The sequence below is a fragment of the Nomascus leucogenys genome, chromosome 22a, assembly GCF_006542625.1.
Source record: "Nomascus leucogenys isolate Asia chromosome 22a, Asia_NLE_v1, whole genome shotgun sequence".
In the NCBI taxonomy this organism is placed as follows: domain Eukaryota; kingdom Metazoa; phylum Chordata; class Mammalia; order Primates; family Hylobatidae; genus Nomascus; species Nomascus leucogenys.
The window spans coordinates 100,934,159-100,954,957 of NC_044402.1; the positions used below are offsets into that span (position 1 = coordinate 100,934,159).

The following is a 20,799-nucleotide window of genomic DNA, read 5'->3' on the forward strand; positions in this document are numbered from 1 at the left end:
CAGTACATAATGCCAGCAGGAGCTGGCACACCACATTTGCCAGTGGACACATGGATTACTGCAAGATAAATTCTCAGGGATAGCTAAAAACCAGCCTATGTTATTGTAACTACATCTCTGGTTAGGTGCACCACTGTACCCCATTACTGGGCATCCAGGGAGAGCCGATAGGAGCCAGTGTATAAATGGATTTGTACACCCAGCACCCAGACAGGGCTTGTCTGAAATCTCACTTCCAGAGCTGGAGGTCCCAGGTGCTCTACTGCCCTGTGCAAATGAAATGCTCATACCCACAAAGAAGGACTGTGGGGCTGGCAGGCAGAGCCGCCATGATCCCAATCACTAGAGTCTCTTCAACTAGCAATTATGGAGTGTTTACTATATGCAGTGTAAGCTCTTCACGTCTTATTTCATTTTATCTTCACCAACCACGATCCTATTGGAGCTATATGCGCACCTGTTACTTCCATTTTACAGACGATGATAAGAGAGGTGAAGTGATAGGCCACAGTCAAAGCTGGTAAGTGGGAAAAATGTGCACAATGCTGACTGGGTCTAGAGCCCAGGCTCTGAAGCCCTGTGCTATATGGCCTTGGCTACATGAAATGGATTGTGGTATGAAGACAATAATCTGCCTGGAAAATACTAGTTTCATTCTGGGATCACTTAGATGCCAGTTTTTTTCTGTGCATATTATTTCTTCGGACTCAGTAGGCACATTTACATTTCCTCACCGGGGAGTCTCTCTGCAGTTGGATTCTTAGCTTGGCTCACCAGGGTCATGGTGAAAGCGCACAGGACCACAAGGTCAAGGTCGAAACAGCCCCTGCTCAGAAGATGTGCAGTGGGCTGTGCCTGCCCCCCTAGGGCAGGGTCTCTTGCCCAAGCTGCCTCACTCTTTTGTTCTCTCTCTAGGAAAGTATACAACACAACTCCTTCTTCGAGCCAGAAAGGAAACTGGAATATGGAAATGTTGATGAAGCATTTAAAGTGGTTGATCAAATTCTTGAAGGTAAAAAACTAAAGGAAGAGTAAGCGACCCTGGAAGCCTTCTAAGCATGTCAGTTTAAGGCTTCCTTTGTCTTTTGGAAATCATCTGGCAGCCTAGGGGATTGTTGCTCCTCAAGAACAGGCAGAACAGGCACCTCATTTGCAAACGTGTTTCCCTCTGTCTCTGGGGTAGGCCAAGAGCCAATGGGGAGGCAAAAGGGGAGGCAAGACCCTGCCCCTGTGTCCTGACCCCCCTTCCCTCATCAAGGCTCCGGTTGTTAGAGATGTCATTTCCTTTCCTGTTCACAACCACCCTGCAAGAGAGTATTATTATCTCAATCTTATAGGCTGGAAAATGGAGGCTCAGAGTAATTATGGAGTGTGACCAAGGTCACACAACAACTACTAAATAACAGAGTTGGCCATTGAATTGATAGGCTTTATTAGGATTTCCAAAGCCCACATTTCTTCTTCATCCTTTCTCTCTCTGATTCTCCCTCTCTTCCTTTCTTCCTTCTTTGCTTTTTCTTCCCTTCCTCTTCCCTTCCCTTTCTCCTTTCTCTTTCTTCCAGACTTCTTTCCTGTATGTATGTATGTAATTAAAATTAAATTTGCCTCTTAGAAAATAGTTAATTATAGCTTTCCAGTACAATTCCTTAACGTTTGGCTTTGAAATATTTTAAAACTTACATAAAAGTTGCAGAAACATTAAAGAAACTCCCAAATATTTTTCACTCAGATTCCCCAATTATACACACACACGCACACACACACACACACACACACACACACACACTTCTGAGACATTTGAGAGTAAATTGTAAACATGATGTATGTCTCTTTACTCCTAAATAGTCAGTGTTTGTTTCCTAAAAACAGGATGTTGTCTAACATAAACATAGTTATCAAAATCAGAATATTAACACATATGCTATTAATCTACACACCTTATTCAAATTTCACCAGTTGTCTCAATAATGTCCTGTATAGAGGAAAAAAGAGGTTCATCATAAGTCTTAAATAACCCATGCTTTCCCCACCACACTCTGCTGTCATTGCTGCTGTGAAAGCTGTACTAATGCCTGCCTCACAAGATCTCTGATTTACAGACATGCTATTGGGTGGGTATGAGCAGTCTGTGCCACATCTCAGAGCAGAGAAATCATCTGGCATTGTCTGTCTTTAAGTGAATTTCCAGGACATTGGCCTCTAGTGCATGTTTAAAACTCCCATCTTCTGGGCTGGGCACAGTGACTCATGCCTATAATACCAGCACTTTGGGAGGCTGAGGTGAGTGGATCACTCGAGGCCAGGAATTCAAGACCAGCCTGGCCAAAATGGCGAAAACCCCTCTCTACTAAAAATACAAAAATTCCAGGAGTGGTGGCGGGAGCCTGTAATCCCAGCTACTCAGGAGGCTGAGGCACAAGAATCACTTGAACCCTGGAGGCAAGGTTGCAGTGAGCCGAGATTGCACCACTGCACTCCAGCCTGGGTGACAGAAGGAGACTCCATCTCAAACAAACAAACAAACAAAAAACACAGCTCCCATCTTCTTAATTTTTCTCACCAACCTTGATCACAAGAATAGGAAGAGTCCTAAGACACATCCCATCCTGAGTGCACAGCCAGAGCTGTGTAATATGTCACCAATCAGCCCAGCTTCTTAAGTTCCAAGCCCATCATGTCTCAACTCTATAGGTGCATTAAACTTGAAGTGTGTCAGGGGCTGATTGGAAATGTTACCTGAAAGCTGTAGGAAAGACACCTGGAACTGTCACCTACCAGTTTTCCTTGGCATTGTGTCTTATTAGCTGTGTAACCTGGCAGGGCACTTCTCAGGGCTCAGTCTCCCTGTTTTAATATTACGTGGATAAAGTAAAAACAATTTCAAATGTGAATTATAAAGGTTATAAGAGATAATCATGTGTTCTTGGCATATAGTAACAAATCAATAACTGTGAGCAATGATTATTAGAATATTGTCTATTAGTGAGATACATTGGCAGGTGTTCATTTATCAAACCCAGTGTTTCCAAGATTTTCTCCTTATAGGAATCACTGAGGATATTTATGAGACCTAGAGATTCCCGTGCCCTTTTTTAGAATTGTAGAGTACCCAAAACAGCCCAGGAATTGGTCTTAACAAGTTTTACAGGTAATTCTTAGGGCTAGTAAAATGTGAAAAACACTGGAAAGGTGAGTTTTATTTATGGGAATGAAGAGAAAAGGAGGGTACATTTCTATCATAGAGCGTTCCTGGTATGAGCATGTTGGAAATATCAATAGTTAGGGGGGTTCCTTGTCTCATGTTTATTTCTTGACATAATGAGTATTTGTGCAAAATACCATTGTTGTATTTTTCCTTGACATCTTCTTTCATTATCTAATTCAATTAGGTGATTGATTTAGTCTGCCTCTTACTTGAATTTTTGTTATTGCTGCATACCCCATTGATAAGTATAAAAATGATACGGGAATATTAAAAAGGACATTTATACTACTTTTCAGTATAAACGCCAACTGCAGTAGCTCACGCCTATAATCCCAGCACTTTGGGAGGCCAAGGCAGGACATTTGAGGCCAGGAGTTTGAGACCAACCTGGTCAACATAGCAAGACACCTTCTATTAAAAAAAAAAAAAAAAAGGAAAAGGAAGCCGGGCGTGGTGGCTCATGCCTGTAATCCCAGCACTTTGTGAGGCTGAAGCAGGCGGATTGCTTGAGGCCAGGAGTCTGAGACCAGCCCGGTCAACGTAGCAAGACTCCTTCTATTTAAAAAAAAAAAAAAGGAAGCCGGCACAGTGGCTCACGCCTGTAATCCCAGAATTTTGTGAGGCTGAAGCAGGCAGATAGCTTGAGGCCAGGAGTTTGAGTCCAGCCTGGGCAATATGGCAAAACCCTGTCTCCAATAAAAATACAAAAATTACAGGTGGCCAACACCTGTAATCCCAGCTACTCGGAAGGCTGAGGCACCAGAATGGCTTGAACCCGGCAGGTGGAGATTGCAGTGAGATGACATCAGGCCACTGCACTCCAGCCTGAGCGACAGAGAGACTGTCAAAAAAAAAAGATGGATGGATGGAAGGAAGGAAGGAAGGAAAGGAAAGGAAAAAAAGAAAAAGAAAAAGAAAGACAAGGGAAGGGAAAGACAAGGGAAGGCAAAAGAAAACCAATTTTCATCCTCTTGACTCACGAGTTTGAGTCTAGTTTTTCCTTTATCTGCTATCATCATTTGGATTATGAGTTTCTCATAATATCTCATGATATTTCAATGTGAGATAATTGGAATTAATTATCATAGCAACACTTTATCTGTCTTCTAAGAAAATAAGTGTCCCACACTGGGGCCTGTAGGAGTGGGCGTAAGGGGAGGGAGAGCATCAGGAAGAATAGCTAATGCATGCTAGGTTTAATACCTAAGTGATGGGTTCATCTGTGCAGTAAACCACCATGGCATACGTTTACCTATGAAGCAAACCTGCACATGTACCCCAGAACTTAAAAGTTAAAGGAAAAAAAGAAGATAGGTGTTCCAAGAAAAAAAATATTTAAAAGATAAAATATGTGGAGCATTATATCAGGTCTTAGAATGCATTCTTGGAGGGAGTACTATTATTGTTTGCACTTATCTGCTGCGAAGATATATTTCAACTCTATCTAATCCCGGTGTCATAGCACCGGAGGATGCTAAAGATTACCATTTTCAAATGAGCCAGCTGAGGCTAGAGAGGCTACCTGATTGACCAGGATCAAATCTAAGAGTTTTCCCAACTCCAAAGTTAGTATTCTTTCCTCTACATTATCCTGCTTCTCATTTATCTCATTAAAATTCTGTTAGCTGGGATGTTCTTTATACTGGAGAGCACAGAGAACAATCTGTATAGAAGGATTTGCGAGAGACCCAGGGAGCCCTGAAACTGAGACGATTTTCCCCACAACCTATCCTACTGGGCATGGTACAGATAGACACATTCACATCTTAGTAGATTTGGGACTTTAAGGGCCTCTTATTAAAATGTAAATATGCCTGGAGGAATCACTCCTAAACCCATACTGGGATAACATTTTATCTCAGGGATTAGTTGATCAAATTGGTTTCCAACCTAGAGAGTTGAGAGCAATACCCTAAGGTGAAGAGGGGGCACTATGGGTGGGGGCTGAGGGGTAGGCAGTGCAATATAACAGGTTTCTAAAACTTTGCCTTCTTTACAGATTTAAACAGGAACAGCTCTAATTTTTTTAACTCTATATATTTTAAATAAAATGAATACTTAACAAAATAAATTCTAAGTGGATAGGCAGAATCAATAATACTGCAAGCTTGAATTTGAGCCAGTGACAATGACATGGATCTTTAGACTATTTGATAAAAGCTTAAATTGAAGTTAAGATCTGAGCTTGTGGAATTTTAATGTTTATATTTTTATAAGTGAAGCAGAATCTATTCATTTTTCTGTGCTCTTTTTTTAAACTCAGATTTTCAATAAGATAGGAAGTCCGTATTGCAATTTAAATCATCTCATTGGGAATCCTCAAACAATTTGTAAATCACTATTACTGAGTAAATTTTTAATTTTTAAAAGTTCTGCCTTCCATTAACATGACTGCCAGTAATAATTGTATTCTGTTTGTTCCCTCTGCTTTTTATTCTTTTCCCCACCTTCCTGTGGGTTGCCTGAATATTTGCTTAGAATTTCATTTTGATTAATCTATAGTATTTTTTAGTATATCTCCTTGTACAATTTTTTTCAGTGGTAGCTCTAGTTCACACACACATATACACATACATATATATAAAATAAAATTTATATACATATAAAATATTTACATATATAAAATATCACAGTCTGGTTTCAACATTTTACAAGTTCAAGTCAAGTGTAGAAGCTTTACCTCCCTTTACATCCCTTTCCTTTTTATAATATAATTGATAATTTTATTTATTTATTCTACATACATTGATAATCACATGAAGCAATGTTATAATTTTGCTTCAGACACAATTTAGGAAACCCAAGAGGAGAAAGAAAGTCTATTGTATTTACTAGTATTTTTATTATTTCTGTTGTTCTTTCTTCCTCCCTGATATTTTAAGATTTATTCATTTAAAAAAATCATTTTCTGTCTGTTTTAAAAACTTCCCTCAGCCATTATTTCAGGGTAAATCCGTTTAAAACAAACTCTTAGTTTTCCTTCATCTGAAAATGTCTTGATTTCCTTTTCATTGTTGAAAGATATTTTTGCTGGATATAGAACTCTGAGTTGACAGGTATTTTCACACTAGAAAAATTTTTACCACTTCTTCTGGCCTCCATTGTTCCTAAAGAGAAATCTGCTGTCTTTAAAAGTGCTTTTATTTTTCTTTCTTTTTTTTGAGATGGAGTCTCACTCTGTCTCCCAGGCTGGAGTGCAGTGGCACAATATCAGCTCACTGCAACCTCTGCCTCCCAGGTTCAAGCTACTCTCCTGTCTCAGCCTCCTGAGTAGCTGGGATTACAGGAACCCACCAGCATGCCTGGCTAATTTTGCTATGTTTAGTAGGGACAGGGTTTCACCACGAAAGCACTTTTCTCCTATAGAGGAAGTAGTGTTTCTTTCTCATAGCTTTCAACATGGTGCTTTTGTCCTTAGTTTTCTGAAGTTTGACTATAATGTATCTTGGAGTGTATTTCTTTGGATTTATTCTATTTGGGATCACTCAGCTTCTTGAATCTGTAGATTTGTGTCTTTTGCAAATTTGGGGACATTTTTAGCCATTATTTTTCAAATAGTTTACTTCAACGGCACACATGTTAGATCTTTTGTTATAGCCAATGGGTTCCTGAGGTGCTGTTCATTTTTTTTCCAGTCTATTTTTTTCTGCGTTTCAGATTGGCCAATTTCTATTGTTCTATATTTTTGTACATTAATCATTTCCTCTGTTCTCCCTATTCTGTCGCTGAGTCCATCCCTTGAACTTTTTAAATTTTTGCTGTGTTTCTTAACTCTAAAATGTCTATTTGTTTTTTCTTTTTATACTTTCTATTTCTTTGCTGAGGTTTCTATTTTTTCATTTGTTTCATGTGTTTGTGTAATTGCTTATTAAAGCATTTTTATTACAGCTGTTTTAAAATCCTTGTCAGATAATTCCAACATCTGTGTCATCTCAGTGTTGGCATCTGTTGATTGTCTTTTCTCATTGAAGTTGGGATTTTCTTGGTTCCTGGTATGAATGATATTTGATTGTATCCTAGACATTTTAGATATTATGTAATAAGACTTCAGATCTTATTTGAATCTTCTATTTTATTAGAATATTCTGTTTCACTAGATTACTTTAACCTTTTGCTGATGGAGAAGAAGGGGGTGATGCCTTGTTACTGCTAGGTGGGGGTTGTAAGTCCAGGTTCCCCATGTGGCATCCACTGACAGCACCGCAATAGAGAGGCTGGGACACCTCATTGCAGCCTGATGAGAGTGGAACTATAGATTTCCTACTCAACCTTCACAGTAGGGATGGGGCTGCAGTTTTTTTCCATGGTGTTTGCCTGGAGTAGAGTGCTTATTGTCTAAACTTTTTTGTCTTTCTAGTCTTCCCCTTTTCTGGTCCTTTGGCTAGGGAGAGTGGGCTTTTCTTGAGGATTTTTTTTTTTATTTCTTTGCCTGTTGGAGTTTTTAGATTGCTGGCTCCTCTGGAACAAAGTCTGGGATATCTGAGGCAAACAACAACAAAACCCACTGAACTCACTGCTGTGTCTTTCCTTAGGTCCTGAAATCCCTAGCTGGTCTGCCTTCTCTCCACCTTTCAGAGTCTTCTTATGTTTGTTTTATAAATAATGCTCAGGGTTGTTATCTGTACTTAACAAGAGGGACAGGGAACAGTACATCTACTCCTGCTTGTCCTAGAGCTGGAAGCCTCCACATTCTCACATTCCTACTTCTCTGCTAACAGCACTGGCTCCTTATGACCTACTGAATCAAGACCCCTCTGCTTTTGGCTCTAGAAAGTCATACACCTTTCCCTAAGACTCTGTGACCTAGATATTGGCAGACACAAAAGATTCTCCTATAGAACTTTACTTCAAATCTGCAAGTAGACTGAAAGCTAAACGTTGTTTGTTATACTTCACTGTGTAGCCTGCTGCCCCAGCAGAAGCGCTGTCAGTGGAATTTCTGCATAATGGGATAACACCTGGGGGACACTACTTGTTTCTTCTGACTGCTTCCTTGACTTTTATGTATTTTCCTGTAACAGGTGAAATACATATGGGAGGTCAAGAACATTTTTATATGGAAACCCAAAGCATGCTTGTTGTTCCCAAGGGAGAGGATCAAGAAATGGATGTCTATGTGTCTACACAGTTTCCCAAATATATACAGGTAACATGGGGCCATTGTGGAGAGGACATGGCTAAATGATTTCTGGTCAGTGAAATACATCAAGAGCAATTAGAGGTAAAAGTATATTTGGGAAGTTGAGGTGGGGGTATTGCTTGAACCCAGGAGCTCAAGGCTTCAGTGAGCTATGATCACACCACTGCTCTCCAGCCTGGAAGATAGAGTGAGACCCTGTCTCTAACACAAAACAAACAAAACAAAAAATATTATTTCTTCAGGGACTGAAGAAATATTGAGTATTAATAGCCATATTGATTTGGGTATTAATAGCCATATGAGTTCAGTACTTTTAAAAGAGTGTTATTAAAGTGGGAGCCTTTTGTTTGTGGATTGTAGCTTTAAAACCAGTTATGGAATCAGCAGGTCTCTTGCTCAGCTCTTGGCACCACTGTTAAGAACACAAGAGAAGACAGAGGAAGACCCGCTCTCCAAAGCCTATGGTGCCTAACTCACATGAAACAGTTAAGAAACAATATTGAAAAGGATGCAACCAGGTGCTAAATCAGCAAAGGCAAAATTTACATGGGTGGAGAAATTAGGAAAAAGGAGAGTTTGCTGAGGGCTGGAATCATCCAGGAAGTCCCACAAAGAAGCCTTAAGTTTGGATTCAGAGTGAGAGTGAGGTTTGTCTAGATGGTAAGACAAGCGAGGTCACTTCCAGGCAATTCCACAGCAAGATCAAATGACACCCATTAATTTATTTTCTCACCTCTTCTGTAAACATTTGTTGCCTGTGTCCTGTACCTCAGACAGCATGCATGGAAGGAAGGTGGAATAGCACAATGACCGCCCCAGCTGGAATGGAGGGGTGGCTTTAGGAAGGCTAGGTTTAAGCATCAGGGTGAGAATAAGGGAAATGAGGCAGGAGGGGCTCTTGATTCTGGTCATAAGGAGCCAGTGCTCTTAGCAGAGGAGTAGGAATGTGAGACTACGGAGAATGAGGCCTCGTAAAAGGCAGGATCCTAAGGAGGGTCAGAGGAACTCCATTTCAGGCCTGCTTTGCTCTTCACTCCCCATGGGATATTGGTTCCGTAACCTCATCCATCTCAGGCTTCCCATCTGTAAGAATCAATTGTTAAGACTAAATGACCCCTAATCATTAAGATGGCAGAAACGAGTGAAATCTGCATCCAAGAAAGACGAACTGGTCAACTTCAGCAGCAATCCAAGCAAGAAGTGAGAAGTGCTTTTTTTTTTTTTTTGAGACAGAGTCTCGCTCAGTCACCCAGGCTGGAGTGCAGTGGTGCAATCTCAGCTCACTGCAACCTCTGCCTTTCAGGTTCAAGCGATTCTCCTGCTTCAGCCTCCTGAGTAGCTGGAATTATAGGCACGCACCACCATGCCCGGCTACTTTTTGTATTTTTGGTAGAGATGGGGTTTCATCATGTTGGCCAGGCTGGTCTCGAACTCCTGACCTCAGGTGATCCACCTGCCTTGGACTCCCAAAGTGCTGGGATTACAGGAATGAGCCACCACACCTGGCTGAGAAGTGCTTATTTTCCAGTAGAGACAGTAGAATGCAGGGGAAAGACCCATGCTGAGTGAGGCTTAGAAGATTGCAAAATCTCACAGCTTCAAGAAACGTATGCCTAGGGATTAGTGTGAATAGAATACTTTAGGGATTTTCATGGGGAAAATACAAAAAAGTATGAGCACAAAAATATCTCACTGGTAATGAAAACACTACTAATTAGTTTTGGCAATGTCATTATAGCCAAGTATTGCTGAGATCAGTTGGGGCTGTGTGCCAGGGTTGTTGGACATCATCCCATTATTTAGCATAACCACACAGTACGGGTATCATGTGCAACATTAAAGAATCAAAACGTCTAGTGACTGTCACACTCACGCTCCCATTTCAGGGGACAGTTTTTTTTTTTGTTAAGATCATAGATGTGGCAATGACAGTCACAATTAAGTCCTTGCTGAAGATGGATCAGATTAATCAGAACTATTATTGTTCACAGGACATTGTTGCCTCGACCTTGAAGCTCCCAGCTAACAAGGTCATGTGCCATGTAAGGCGTGTTGGTGGAGCGTTTGGAGGGAAGGTGTTAAAAACCGGAATCATTGCAGCTGTCACCGCATTTGCCGCAAACAAGTAAGTGGAGAAATTCTGCTAAACAAGTTAAGTGGAGAAAATCTGCTAAAAATAAAATGAAGTCACACTGAAAGTTCTCACTGTCAGAATCAATGAGGGACAAACTGGGCCAAGATTATTTAGTATCACATATACTATACAAACACACAAACAAGCTGCCAGCTTATTACACTTACTTGTCTTATATTGTCCTATGGAAACCAAAATAAGAATCAATTACTGAAAATAATAAAAGCCACAGAAAAAAAATATTATAATACCTAGAAAATGGGCAGAAAACAGGTCCTGAATGAGTGGGAGTTACTTGTCCTCAGCACCTGTTGGATTGAGCTATATATGTAGAGGTCATATATATGACTTTTTGAACCATGTACCTATATATACATACACACATATACATATTCACACATATGTGTTTATATACATACACATAAACATATATGTGGATGTTTTTGGGTATATATGTACATTCTTTAATATATCAAAGATATTTTTGTAAAATGGGGTCCCATATACACACACGTATATACACATATGTACATATATGTACATATATGTATGTGTATATATGTATATGTGTGTATATGTATATTTTATTGATTTAAATAGAGACTTCGCTTTTGTTATGCTTACATTCATTTATATCGCCATTTTCCTTTGAGGATCTCAAAACATTCTCATGGAAAATTGTCTCTGGATAAGGCACACCTAGAAGGCTTAATTCGTTTGCTGAGTAATATGGGTCAGTTCCTCCATCCCAGGAAGCAAAAAGACCTTGATTCCAGGTCTCTCCTATCAGGGAGCACTTGGTAGTTAGACCTGCATTCTTCCATTTGTGGCCCGTCTAAAATAAGACCTTGGGACCATTTGCCTATAATAAAGGTTGTTATTACAATGCAAAATGTCCCCAAAGCAATGCCCTGGAGCCCCTGGCACCCAAAAGCCTCCATCCCACAAGTTGCAAATGCCTGGTATTATTGCCTGACCTAACGGGAGGAAAGCCCACTGTGTATGCCTAAGATCAGCAGAGGATAGGCACGCGAAATAGTTGTGTTGTTCTGTGATGCGTGTAGGCTCCACTCAGGCTCTTGCTAGGAGTTATATAAACCCCAGAGGATGCCTACTAGGTAAGAGAGTTTGCCTCACTTGCTTTTTTTCTGTTTTAGACATGGCCGTGCAGTTCGCTGTGTTCTGGAACGAGGAGAAGACATGTTAATAACTGGAGGCCGCCATCCTTACCTTGGAAAGTACAAAGTGAGTACAAGAAGGTGTGGAGGAAGGATTTATGTTGTAGATATAACATCCTATCAGTGCACAGGGCAGCCTTTGGCTACTCTCTAGTTGGGGGTAACAATGAGCAAATCAACAAACAGAGCATCTATTTAACTTTCTATTCGTTGCACTGACTTTTAATTACTAGCTGGTTCAATGAGGCTTCTCTGCTTAGCTCAAAGATGTCAGTTTCAGAAATAAAACACTTAGTGCTAGCTGGTATTGGCTGTACAGAGCAAATAACTAGAAAACGTGTGTATGCCATTGAAGTACATCTGATTACCATACTTATTCCCACATATAAGAGAGGTAAAAGTAGAATAATTCTCATAACAGCTGTGTTATGTGAAATTGCAATTATTTGTAAATGGGTACCTCATTCTTCAATATATCAAGGATATTTTTGTAAAATGGGGTTCCAGAAATTCATAGAAAAAAATTTATAGTAGAAAATAGTGATTCTTTTGCTTTATAAGAAAAATTTTGCTTGTCAGAGTGGGCTAACTGCTCTAAGAAACAACTTAAAAGCTCTTAAACTTTCACTATGTCATTTCTTGCTCAAGTAACAGCTCAATATAATCATTGAGGGGGGAAAGGGGAGGATTCTGCTTTCTAAAATCATTCAGGGACTGGAGCTGTTTCCATTTATTGGTGCCACTGTGCCCTTGGACTGCATCATCCAATATAGTGGTCACTAGGAGCATATGGCTATTTAAATTTAAATTACCCAAATTAAATACAATGAGAAAGTTAGCTCCATAGTTGTATTAGCTATATTCCAAGTGCTCAGTAACCACATGTGGTTAGTGTCTGCCATACTAGACAGTGCAGACGCAGAACATTGCCATCATCACAGAAAGTTTTATTGGGTATCACTGCCCTACAAACTCTGAGTCTTCAAGGGGATCTTTTGCCGAGGGCAGCAGACAGGGAAGAGAGAGAGAAGAGAGCATGGAGTGTCACCTGGTAGGTGTTTTAGGTTTTAGGCACCAGACCTGTAAGTTTTGGACCTCACTTGTATCCAGATGTCATTGGCAAGACCTCTGTCACCTAACTGTAAGGGAGGCTGGGAACCGTCATCTTCCTGTGTGCCCAGAATGAAAGACAATAGGATTTGTTAGATGCATAGCATTGTCTCCATCACAAAACTGCATAACTAATACATGTTTTTTAGGAGATAATGAATGTTTCCATTTCAAATCACACTCACTCTAAGCTGTATTTTGAATTTGATTTAGCTGAGAAAGAGTTGTTACAGTAAACTTTATCCTGAAGGAGATTTTTTTAATAAGACATATATGAAGTCATTATGAAAACATAACAATCTCAGGTTAAAAGATGTAGAGATGAATATGAGTTGGAGTATATATAGGCACCATCTTAGAGAAGGTAAAAGATAGGTCTTCAAGAATGGAAGCCAGGCGCAGTGGCTCACGCCTGTAATCCTAGCACTTTGGGAGGCGGAGGCGGGTGGATTGCCCGAGCTCAGGAGTTTGAGACCAACCTAGGCAACACGGTGAAACCCTGTCTCTACTAAATATACAAAAAAATTAACCAGGCATGGTGGCAGGCACCTGTAATCCCAGCTACTTGGGAGACTGAGGCAGGAGAATTGCTTGAACCTGGGAGTCAGAGGTTGCAGTGAGCCAAGATCACGCCACTGCACTTCAGCCTGGGTGACAGAGTGAGACTCCATCTCAAAAAAAAAAAAAAAAAAGAATGGATAGACAGAAAGCAGAAAGAAGGCAAGCCAGGTGTGGGAATAGTAAGAGCAAAACTACAGAGGTATAATAAACATGGCATGTTTGATAGAGGCAAGAGTAAGGGGAGATGGGGAATTAGAACACAGAGCACTTCCTGGAAGGTAGTAAAAAACAAGATTGATGGGTTTAGGTGATACCTGACTGAGATGGGCCTACAGTCCCAGAGTGGGAAGTTTAAACTTGATCTTAAAAGAAAGAGTGAGACTGAGTGGATCTTTGAATGGCTCAGTGCCGTAATTAAACACGGGTGCTTTGGGAAGGCTAACAGGATGGTCTGGAGAGGAGAGAGGATGGAAGCTGGTAGACCAGCAGGAGGCAGCTGATGCATTCAGACATGAAATAATTGGGGTCTGAGATATGATAGTAAGATGTAGAAGAGATAAGTCCAAGAGCCAATATAGTGTAAAATAAAACAGGATTGGTGAAAATCTTGGCAAAATGCAATGAAGAATAAAACCGCAAACATGACTTGGAGGGTTTTAAAAGAAAGAGACAATTTAGAAGGAGGAACCGATCTGGAAGAACAATGAAGAGCTTGTTTGTGTAAATGCTGAGGGAAGAAGTGACAACAGGACCCTGAAGCAGAAATGTCCTTCACCACCATAGGACTTTGTTGAAAGGACTGGATTATAGTGACAGAAGCCATTGTCATAATGGTGACTAAAACTATGAGAAAATAATGTTTTCTGATGGAGAGTAGTGTGAGGAAAGGTGATATGAATACTATTTACGATAGTAATATTAGTTATATTTAGAGTACTTGCTATGTTTCAGGCACTTGCCTATAATTTTCTATGTGTTGCCTTATTTACTTCCATTTCACAGATAGTCTGAGTGGTTACATAGCTTGCCTAAGATCACAGAGCTAGTTATATATTATCCGAGAAATCACTGCCAAATCCAATGTCATGATGCCTTTCCCCTATGTGTGGAGGGTTCGCAAATGACAAAATTTAGAGAGACTTGGCCCCTGTTCCAGCATTCGATGTCGGTTCTCTTCCCCAGGCTGGATTCATGAATGATGGCAGAATCTTGGCCCTGGACATGGAGCATTATAGCAATGCAGGCGCCTCCTTGGATGAATCATTATTCGTAAGTGTTTTAAGGAGCAAGTTCACATTCCTGAGTGTTACATAAAATGATTTAACTTAGAAAATGTCCAATAGTAAAGTAATATTTGATTATAAAGGCATAATGACCATCCTTGCAGGGATAGCCATGTGTTACTTCCTGGTGCCCAAAGTATGAGCCCAGAGATGCTGGCTGAGTTGCATCTGTGTGTTACCCCCTGGCTTCCCATACTTAGACCTCTTTTCCCAGATGCACACATGAGACCAAGCTTTCTCACCTTTGGCCCTATTGACATTTTGGAGTGTGTAGCTCTTTATGGTGAGGACCATCCTGCTCATTGTACCATCTTTGGCCTCTACTTAGTAGATGTCAGTGGCATTACCACTCTCTAGTCTTTTTATTTTTTATTTTTATTTTTTGAGACAGACACTCACTCTGTGCCCAGGCTGTAGTGCAGTGGCTCAAGCGATCCTCCCACCTCAGCCTCCCAGGTAGCTGGGACTGCAGGCACATGCCGCCATGCCTAGCTAATTTTTTTATTATTATTTTGTAGAGATGGGGTCTCAGTATGTTGCCAGAGCTGATCTCAAACTACTAGGCTCAAGCAATCCTCCCATCTTAGCCTCCCAAAGTGCTGAGATTACAGGCGTGAGCCACCGTGTCCAGCCCAACCCCAAACAAAAATGTTTCAACCAGGCCGGGCGTGGTGGCTCATGCCTGTAATCCCAGCACTTTGGGAGGCTGAGGTGGGTGGATCACTTGAGGCCAGGAGTTCGAGACCAGCCTGACCATGTGGTGAAATCCTGTTTCTATTAAAAATACAAAATTAGCCAGGTGTGGTGGCACACCCGGCTGTAATCCCAGCTATTTGGGAGGCTGAGGCAGGAGAATCACTTGAACCCCGGAGGCAGAGGTTGCAGTGAGCCGAGTTTGCGCCATTGTACTCCAGCCTGGGCAACAAAAGTGAAACTGTCTCAAAAAAAGAGTTTCAACCAAAATGTTAACAATGAAAAATGTCTCCAGACATTGCCAAATGTCCCCAGGAGCAGGGAAAGGATTGCTCCCCATTGAGAACCAAATACATTAGACCCAATGCCAAAACATTTTTTTCTGTTTTCACTGTCTTCCAGGATATCATATTCATTACATTCTATAAACCCAGTGCTCAGGGCCTTTGATACGTTCAGATATCAATCAGATAATGGATGTATTTGTATGTGTTTGAGATCTTAAAAAATGCATTAACTCCAAAATACAAAAATAAAATTAATGCTCTCAAAGGAAAAATTATTCAAATACTTAAAAATTATTTTACAGCAAAAATGTGTTTAATTGGGGGCATGGGAATATTTTAGCATGTTAGATTAGATGAAAAGAGAGCTGCCATTTCCGGCCTGGTTTTGGTCTGAGGTCGTAGGATGGTGAAACAGGTTCAGAAGATCTTAATCACATCAACTCTGGATTTCTCCAGGTGGTAGAAATGGGACTTCTGAAAATGGACAATGCTTACAAGTTTCCCAACCTCCGCTGCCGGGGTTGGGCATGCAGAACCAACCTTCCATCCAACACGGCTTTTCGTGGGTTTGGCTTTCCTCAGGCAGGGCTGATCACCGAATCTTGTATCACAGAAGTTGCAGCCAAATGTGGACTATCCCCTGAGAAGGTAATACTAAATTAGCTCCACAGACAAAACATGTGGAATGTCAGAGACGGGAGGGCCTTTGGGGGCCATTCAGGTTGAGGAATTTGAGACCCAGAGGGGCAAATGATTTGTGCCAAGTCCCCCAGCTAACTGGTTAATGCAGAGCCCAGCCTCCAAAGTTCAGCAATCCTCACCGTACTCAGACTCCTGCTCCAAAATCCCGAAGCAGAAGATCCCGAGGAGTGAGCACTGCATTCTCCCCTGGCTGATGAGAAGCTTCCATTGACTGGGGGTATAACTGCTACCCACAATTCCATCAAGGCCCTCATTCTCCACTTCCCGAACATCTCAGCCAGCTGTCAAAAAGTTGGTCATTTCAGTTGCTAAACTGATCTCCTTTTGGTTCTTTTTTTTTTTGTAACATTAATAGGTTGGCTTTTATTTTTATTATTTCCATAAATTATTGGGGTACAGGTAGTATTTGGTTACATGAGTAAGTTCTTTGGTGGTGAATTGTGAGATTTTGGTGCACCCATTACCTGATGGGTGTATGTATATACATATGTGTATATATATATATACACACACACACACACATATATATATATATATATACATACATACACACACAATTTCTTTATCCACTCATTGATTGGTGGGCATTTGGGTTGGTTCCGAGATTTTGTTATTGTGAATTGTGCTACTATAAACATGCATGTGCAAGTATCTTTTTTGAATAACAGCTTCTTTTCCTCTGGGTAGATACCCAGTAGTGGGATTGCTGGATCAAATGGTAGTTCCACTTTTAGTTCTTTAAGGAATCTCCCCACTGTTTTCCATAGTGGCTGTACTAGTTTACATTCCCACCAGCAGCGTAGAAGTGTGTTCCCTGTTCACCGCATCCACGCCAACACGTACAGTTTTTTGATTGTTTGATTATGGCCATTCTTGCGAGAGTAAGGTGGTTTCAGTTTGCATTTCCCTGATCATTAATGATGTTGAACATTTTTTTCATATTTTTGTTGGCCATTTGTGTATCTTCTTTTGTGAATTGTCTATTCATGTCCTTAGCCCACTTTTTGATGGGATCATTTGTTTTTTTCTTACAGATTTGTTTGAGTTTCTTGTAGATTCTGGATATTAGTCCTTTGTCAGATGTATAGATTGTGAAGATTTTCTCCCACTCTGTGGGTTATCTGTTTACTCTGCTGACTGTACCTTTTGCCGTGCAAAAGCTCTTTAGTTTAATTAGCTCCCAGCTATTTATCTTTGTTTTTATTGCATTTGCTTTTGAGTTCTTGGTCATGAAATCCTTGCCTAAGCCAATGTCTAGAAGGGGTTTTCCAATGTTATCTTCTAGAATTTTAATAGTTTCAGGTCTTAGGTTTAAGTCCTTAATCCATCTTGAGTTAATTTTTGTATAAGGTCAGAGATGAGGATCCAGTTTCCTTCTCATTACATGTGGCTAGCCATCCTAGCACCATTTGTTGAAAAGGTTGTCATTTCCCCACTTTATGTTTTTGTTCGCTTTGTCGAAGATCAGTTGAGTGTAAGTATTTGGGTTTATTTCTGGGTTCTCTATTCTGTTCCACAGGTTTCTATGTGCCTGTTTTTATACCACTACTACACTGTTTTGGTGACTATGGCCTTATAGTATAGTTTGAAATCAGGTAGTGTGATGCCTCCAGATTTGTTCACTTTGCTTACTCTTGCTTTGGCTATGCAGGCTCTTTTTTGGTTTCATATGAACTTTAGAATTGTTTTTTCTAATTCTGTGAAGAACGATGGTGGTATTTTGATGGGGATTGCACTGAATTTGTAGATTGCTCTTGGCAGTATAGCCATTTTCACAATGTTGATTCTACCCATCCATGAGCATGGGATGTGTTTCCATTTGTTTGTGTTATCTATGATTCTTTTAGCAGTGTTTTGTAGTTTTCCTTGTAGAGGTCTTTCAACTCCTTGATTAGGTATATTCCTAAGTGTATTATTATTATTATTATTATTATTATTATTATTATTATTATTTGCAACTATTGTAAAAGGAGTTGAGTTCTTGATTTGATTCTCTGCTTGGTCGCCATTGGTGTATAGAAGAACTACTGATTTGTGTACATTAGTCTTGTATCCGGAAACTTTGCCGAATTCTTTTATCAGTTCTAGGAGCTTTGTGGAGGAGTTCTTAGGGTTTTCAAGGTAAACAATTATATCATCAGCAAACAGTGATGGTTTGACTTTTCTTTACTGGTTTGGATGCCCTTTATTTCTTTCTGTTATCTGATTGCTCTAGCTAGGACTTCCAGTACTATATTGAAGAAGAGTGGTGAGAGTGGGCATCCTTGTCTTGTTCCCGTTGAATGCCTTCAGCTTTTCCCCATTCAGTATTATGTTGAATGCCTTCAACTTTTCCCCATTCAATATTATGTTGGCTGTGTGTTTGTCATAGATAGCTTTTATTACATTAAGGTATGTCCTTTGTATGTTGATTTTACTGAGAGTTTTAATCATAAAGACATGCTGGATTTTGTCAAATGCTTTTTCTGCACTGACATGATCATGTGATATTTGTTTTTAACTCTGTTTATGTAGTGCATCAAATTTATTGACTTGTGTGTGTTAAACCATCCCTGTAGCCCTGGTATGAATCCCTCTTGATCATGGTGGATTATCTTTTTGATATGTTGTTGGAGTCGGTTAGCTAGTATTTTGTTAAAGATTTTAGCATCAATGTTCATCAAGGATATTGGTCTGTAGTTTTCTTTTTTGGTTATGTCCTTTCCTGGTTTTGTTATTAGGGTGATGCTGGCTTCATAAAATGAATTTAGTTAAGGTTCTTTCTTTCTCTATCTTGTGGAATAGTGTCAAAAGGATTAGTACCAATTCTTCTTTGAATGTCTGGTGGAATTCCGCTGTGAATCCTTCTGGTCCTGGACTTTTTATTGTTGGTAATTTTTAAATTACCATTTCAATCTCGCTCTTGTTATTGGTCTGTTAAGGGTATCTAATTCTTCCTGATTTAATCTAGAAGGGTGTATTTTTCCAGGAATTTATCTATCTCTTCTAGGTTTTCTAGTTTATGTGTGCAAAGGTGCTCATAGTAGCTGTGAATGATCTTTTGTATTTCAGTGTTGTCAGTTGTAATATCTCCTGTTTCGTTTCTTAGTGAGGTTATTTGGATTTTTACTCTTCTTTTCTTAATCTTGCTAATGGTCTATCAATTTTATTTATCTTTTCAAAGAACCAGCTTTTTGTTTCATTTATCTTTTGTATTTTTTTTTCCAGTTTCATTTAGTTCTGCTCTGATCTCGGTAATTTCCTTTCTTCTGCTAGGTTTGCATTTGGTTTGTTCTTATTTCTCTAGTTCCTTGAGGCGTGACCTTAGAATGTCAGTCTGTGCACTGTCAGTCTTTTTGATGTAGGCACTTAGGGCTATGAACTTTCCTCTTAGCACCGCCTTTGCTGTATCCCAGAGATTTTGATAGGTTGTGTCATTATTGTCATTCAGTTCGAAGAATATTTTAATTTCCATTTGATTTCACTTTTGACCCAATGCTCATTCAGGAGCAGGTTATTTAATTTCCATGTATTTGCATGGTTCTGAAGGTTCCTTTTGGAACCGATTTCCAGTTTTATTCCACTGTGGTCTGAGAGAGTGCTTGATATAATTTCAGTTTTCTTAAATGTATTGAGCTTGTCTTATGGCCTATCATATGGTCTATCTTGGAGAAAGTTCCACGTGCTGTTGAATAGAATGTGTATTCTGCCGTTGTTAGATGAAATGTTCTGTATATATCTGTTTAGTCCATGTGTTCCAAGGTATAGTTTAAATCCATTTTTCCTTATTGACTTTCTGTCTTGATGACCTATCTAGTCCTGTCAGTGGAGTATTGAAGTTCCCCACTATTGTGTTGCTGTCTATCTCATTTCTTAGGTCTATTAGTAATTGTTTTATAAATTTGGGAGCTCCAGTGTTAGGTGTGTACATGTTTAAGATTGTGATATTTTCCTGTTGGACAAGGCCTTTTACCATTATATAATGTCCCTCTTTGTCTCTTTTAACTCTGTTGCTTTAAAATTTGTTTTGTCTGATATAAAAATAGCTACTCCTGCCCACTTTTGGTGTCCATTTGCATGAATTGCCTTTTTCTACTTCTTTAAGTTTATATGAATCCTTATGTGTTAGGTGAGTCTTCTGAAGGCAACAGATAATTGGTTGGTGAGTTCTTATCTATTCTGTGGTTCTGTATCTTTTAAGTGGAGAATTTAGACCATTTATATTCAATGTTAGTATTGAAATGTGAGGTACTATTGCATTTGCCATGCTTTTTGTTGCCTGTGTACTTTGTTTTTTGTTTTGTTTTGTTTTTGCTTTTTAACATGTATTTATGTTTTATAGGTCCTGTGCAATTTATGCCTTAAAGAAGTTCTGTTTTGATGTGTTTCCAGGATTTGTTTCAAGATTTAGAGCTCCTTTTAGCAATTCTTGTAGTGGTGGCTTGATAATGGTGAATTCTCTCAGCATTTGTTTGTCTGAAAGCAACTGTATCTTTCCTTCATATGTGATGCTTAGTTTCACTGGAT

At 39.8% G+C, this 20,799-nt stretch overlaps 1 protein-coding gene across 1 annotated transcript in view; it reads left to right on the forward strand.

The window, feature by feature from the left end:
* Positions 1-20,799, forward strand: part of AOX1 (aldehyde oxidase 1) — an 84,681-nt gene that overhangs the window by 40,621 nt on the left and 23,261 nt on the right. The window contains 6 exon segments of the mRNA NM_001280098.1: positions 916-1,012; positions 8,227-8,351; positions 10,337-10,470; positions 11,637-11,724; positions 14,511-14,597; positions 16,048-16,239. Of these exon segments, the coding sequence (NP_001267027.1) occupies positions 916-1,012; positions 8,227-8,351; positions 10,337-10,470; positions 11,637-11,724; positions 14,511-14,597; positions 16,048-16,239 (723 nt within the window).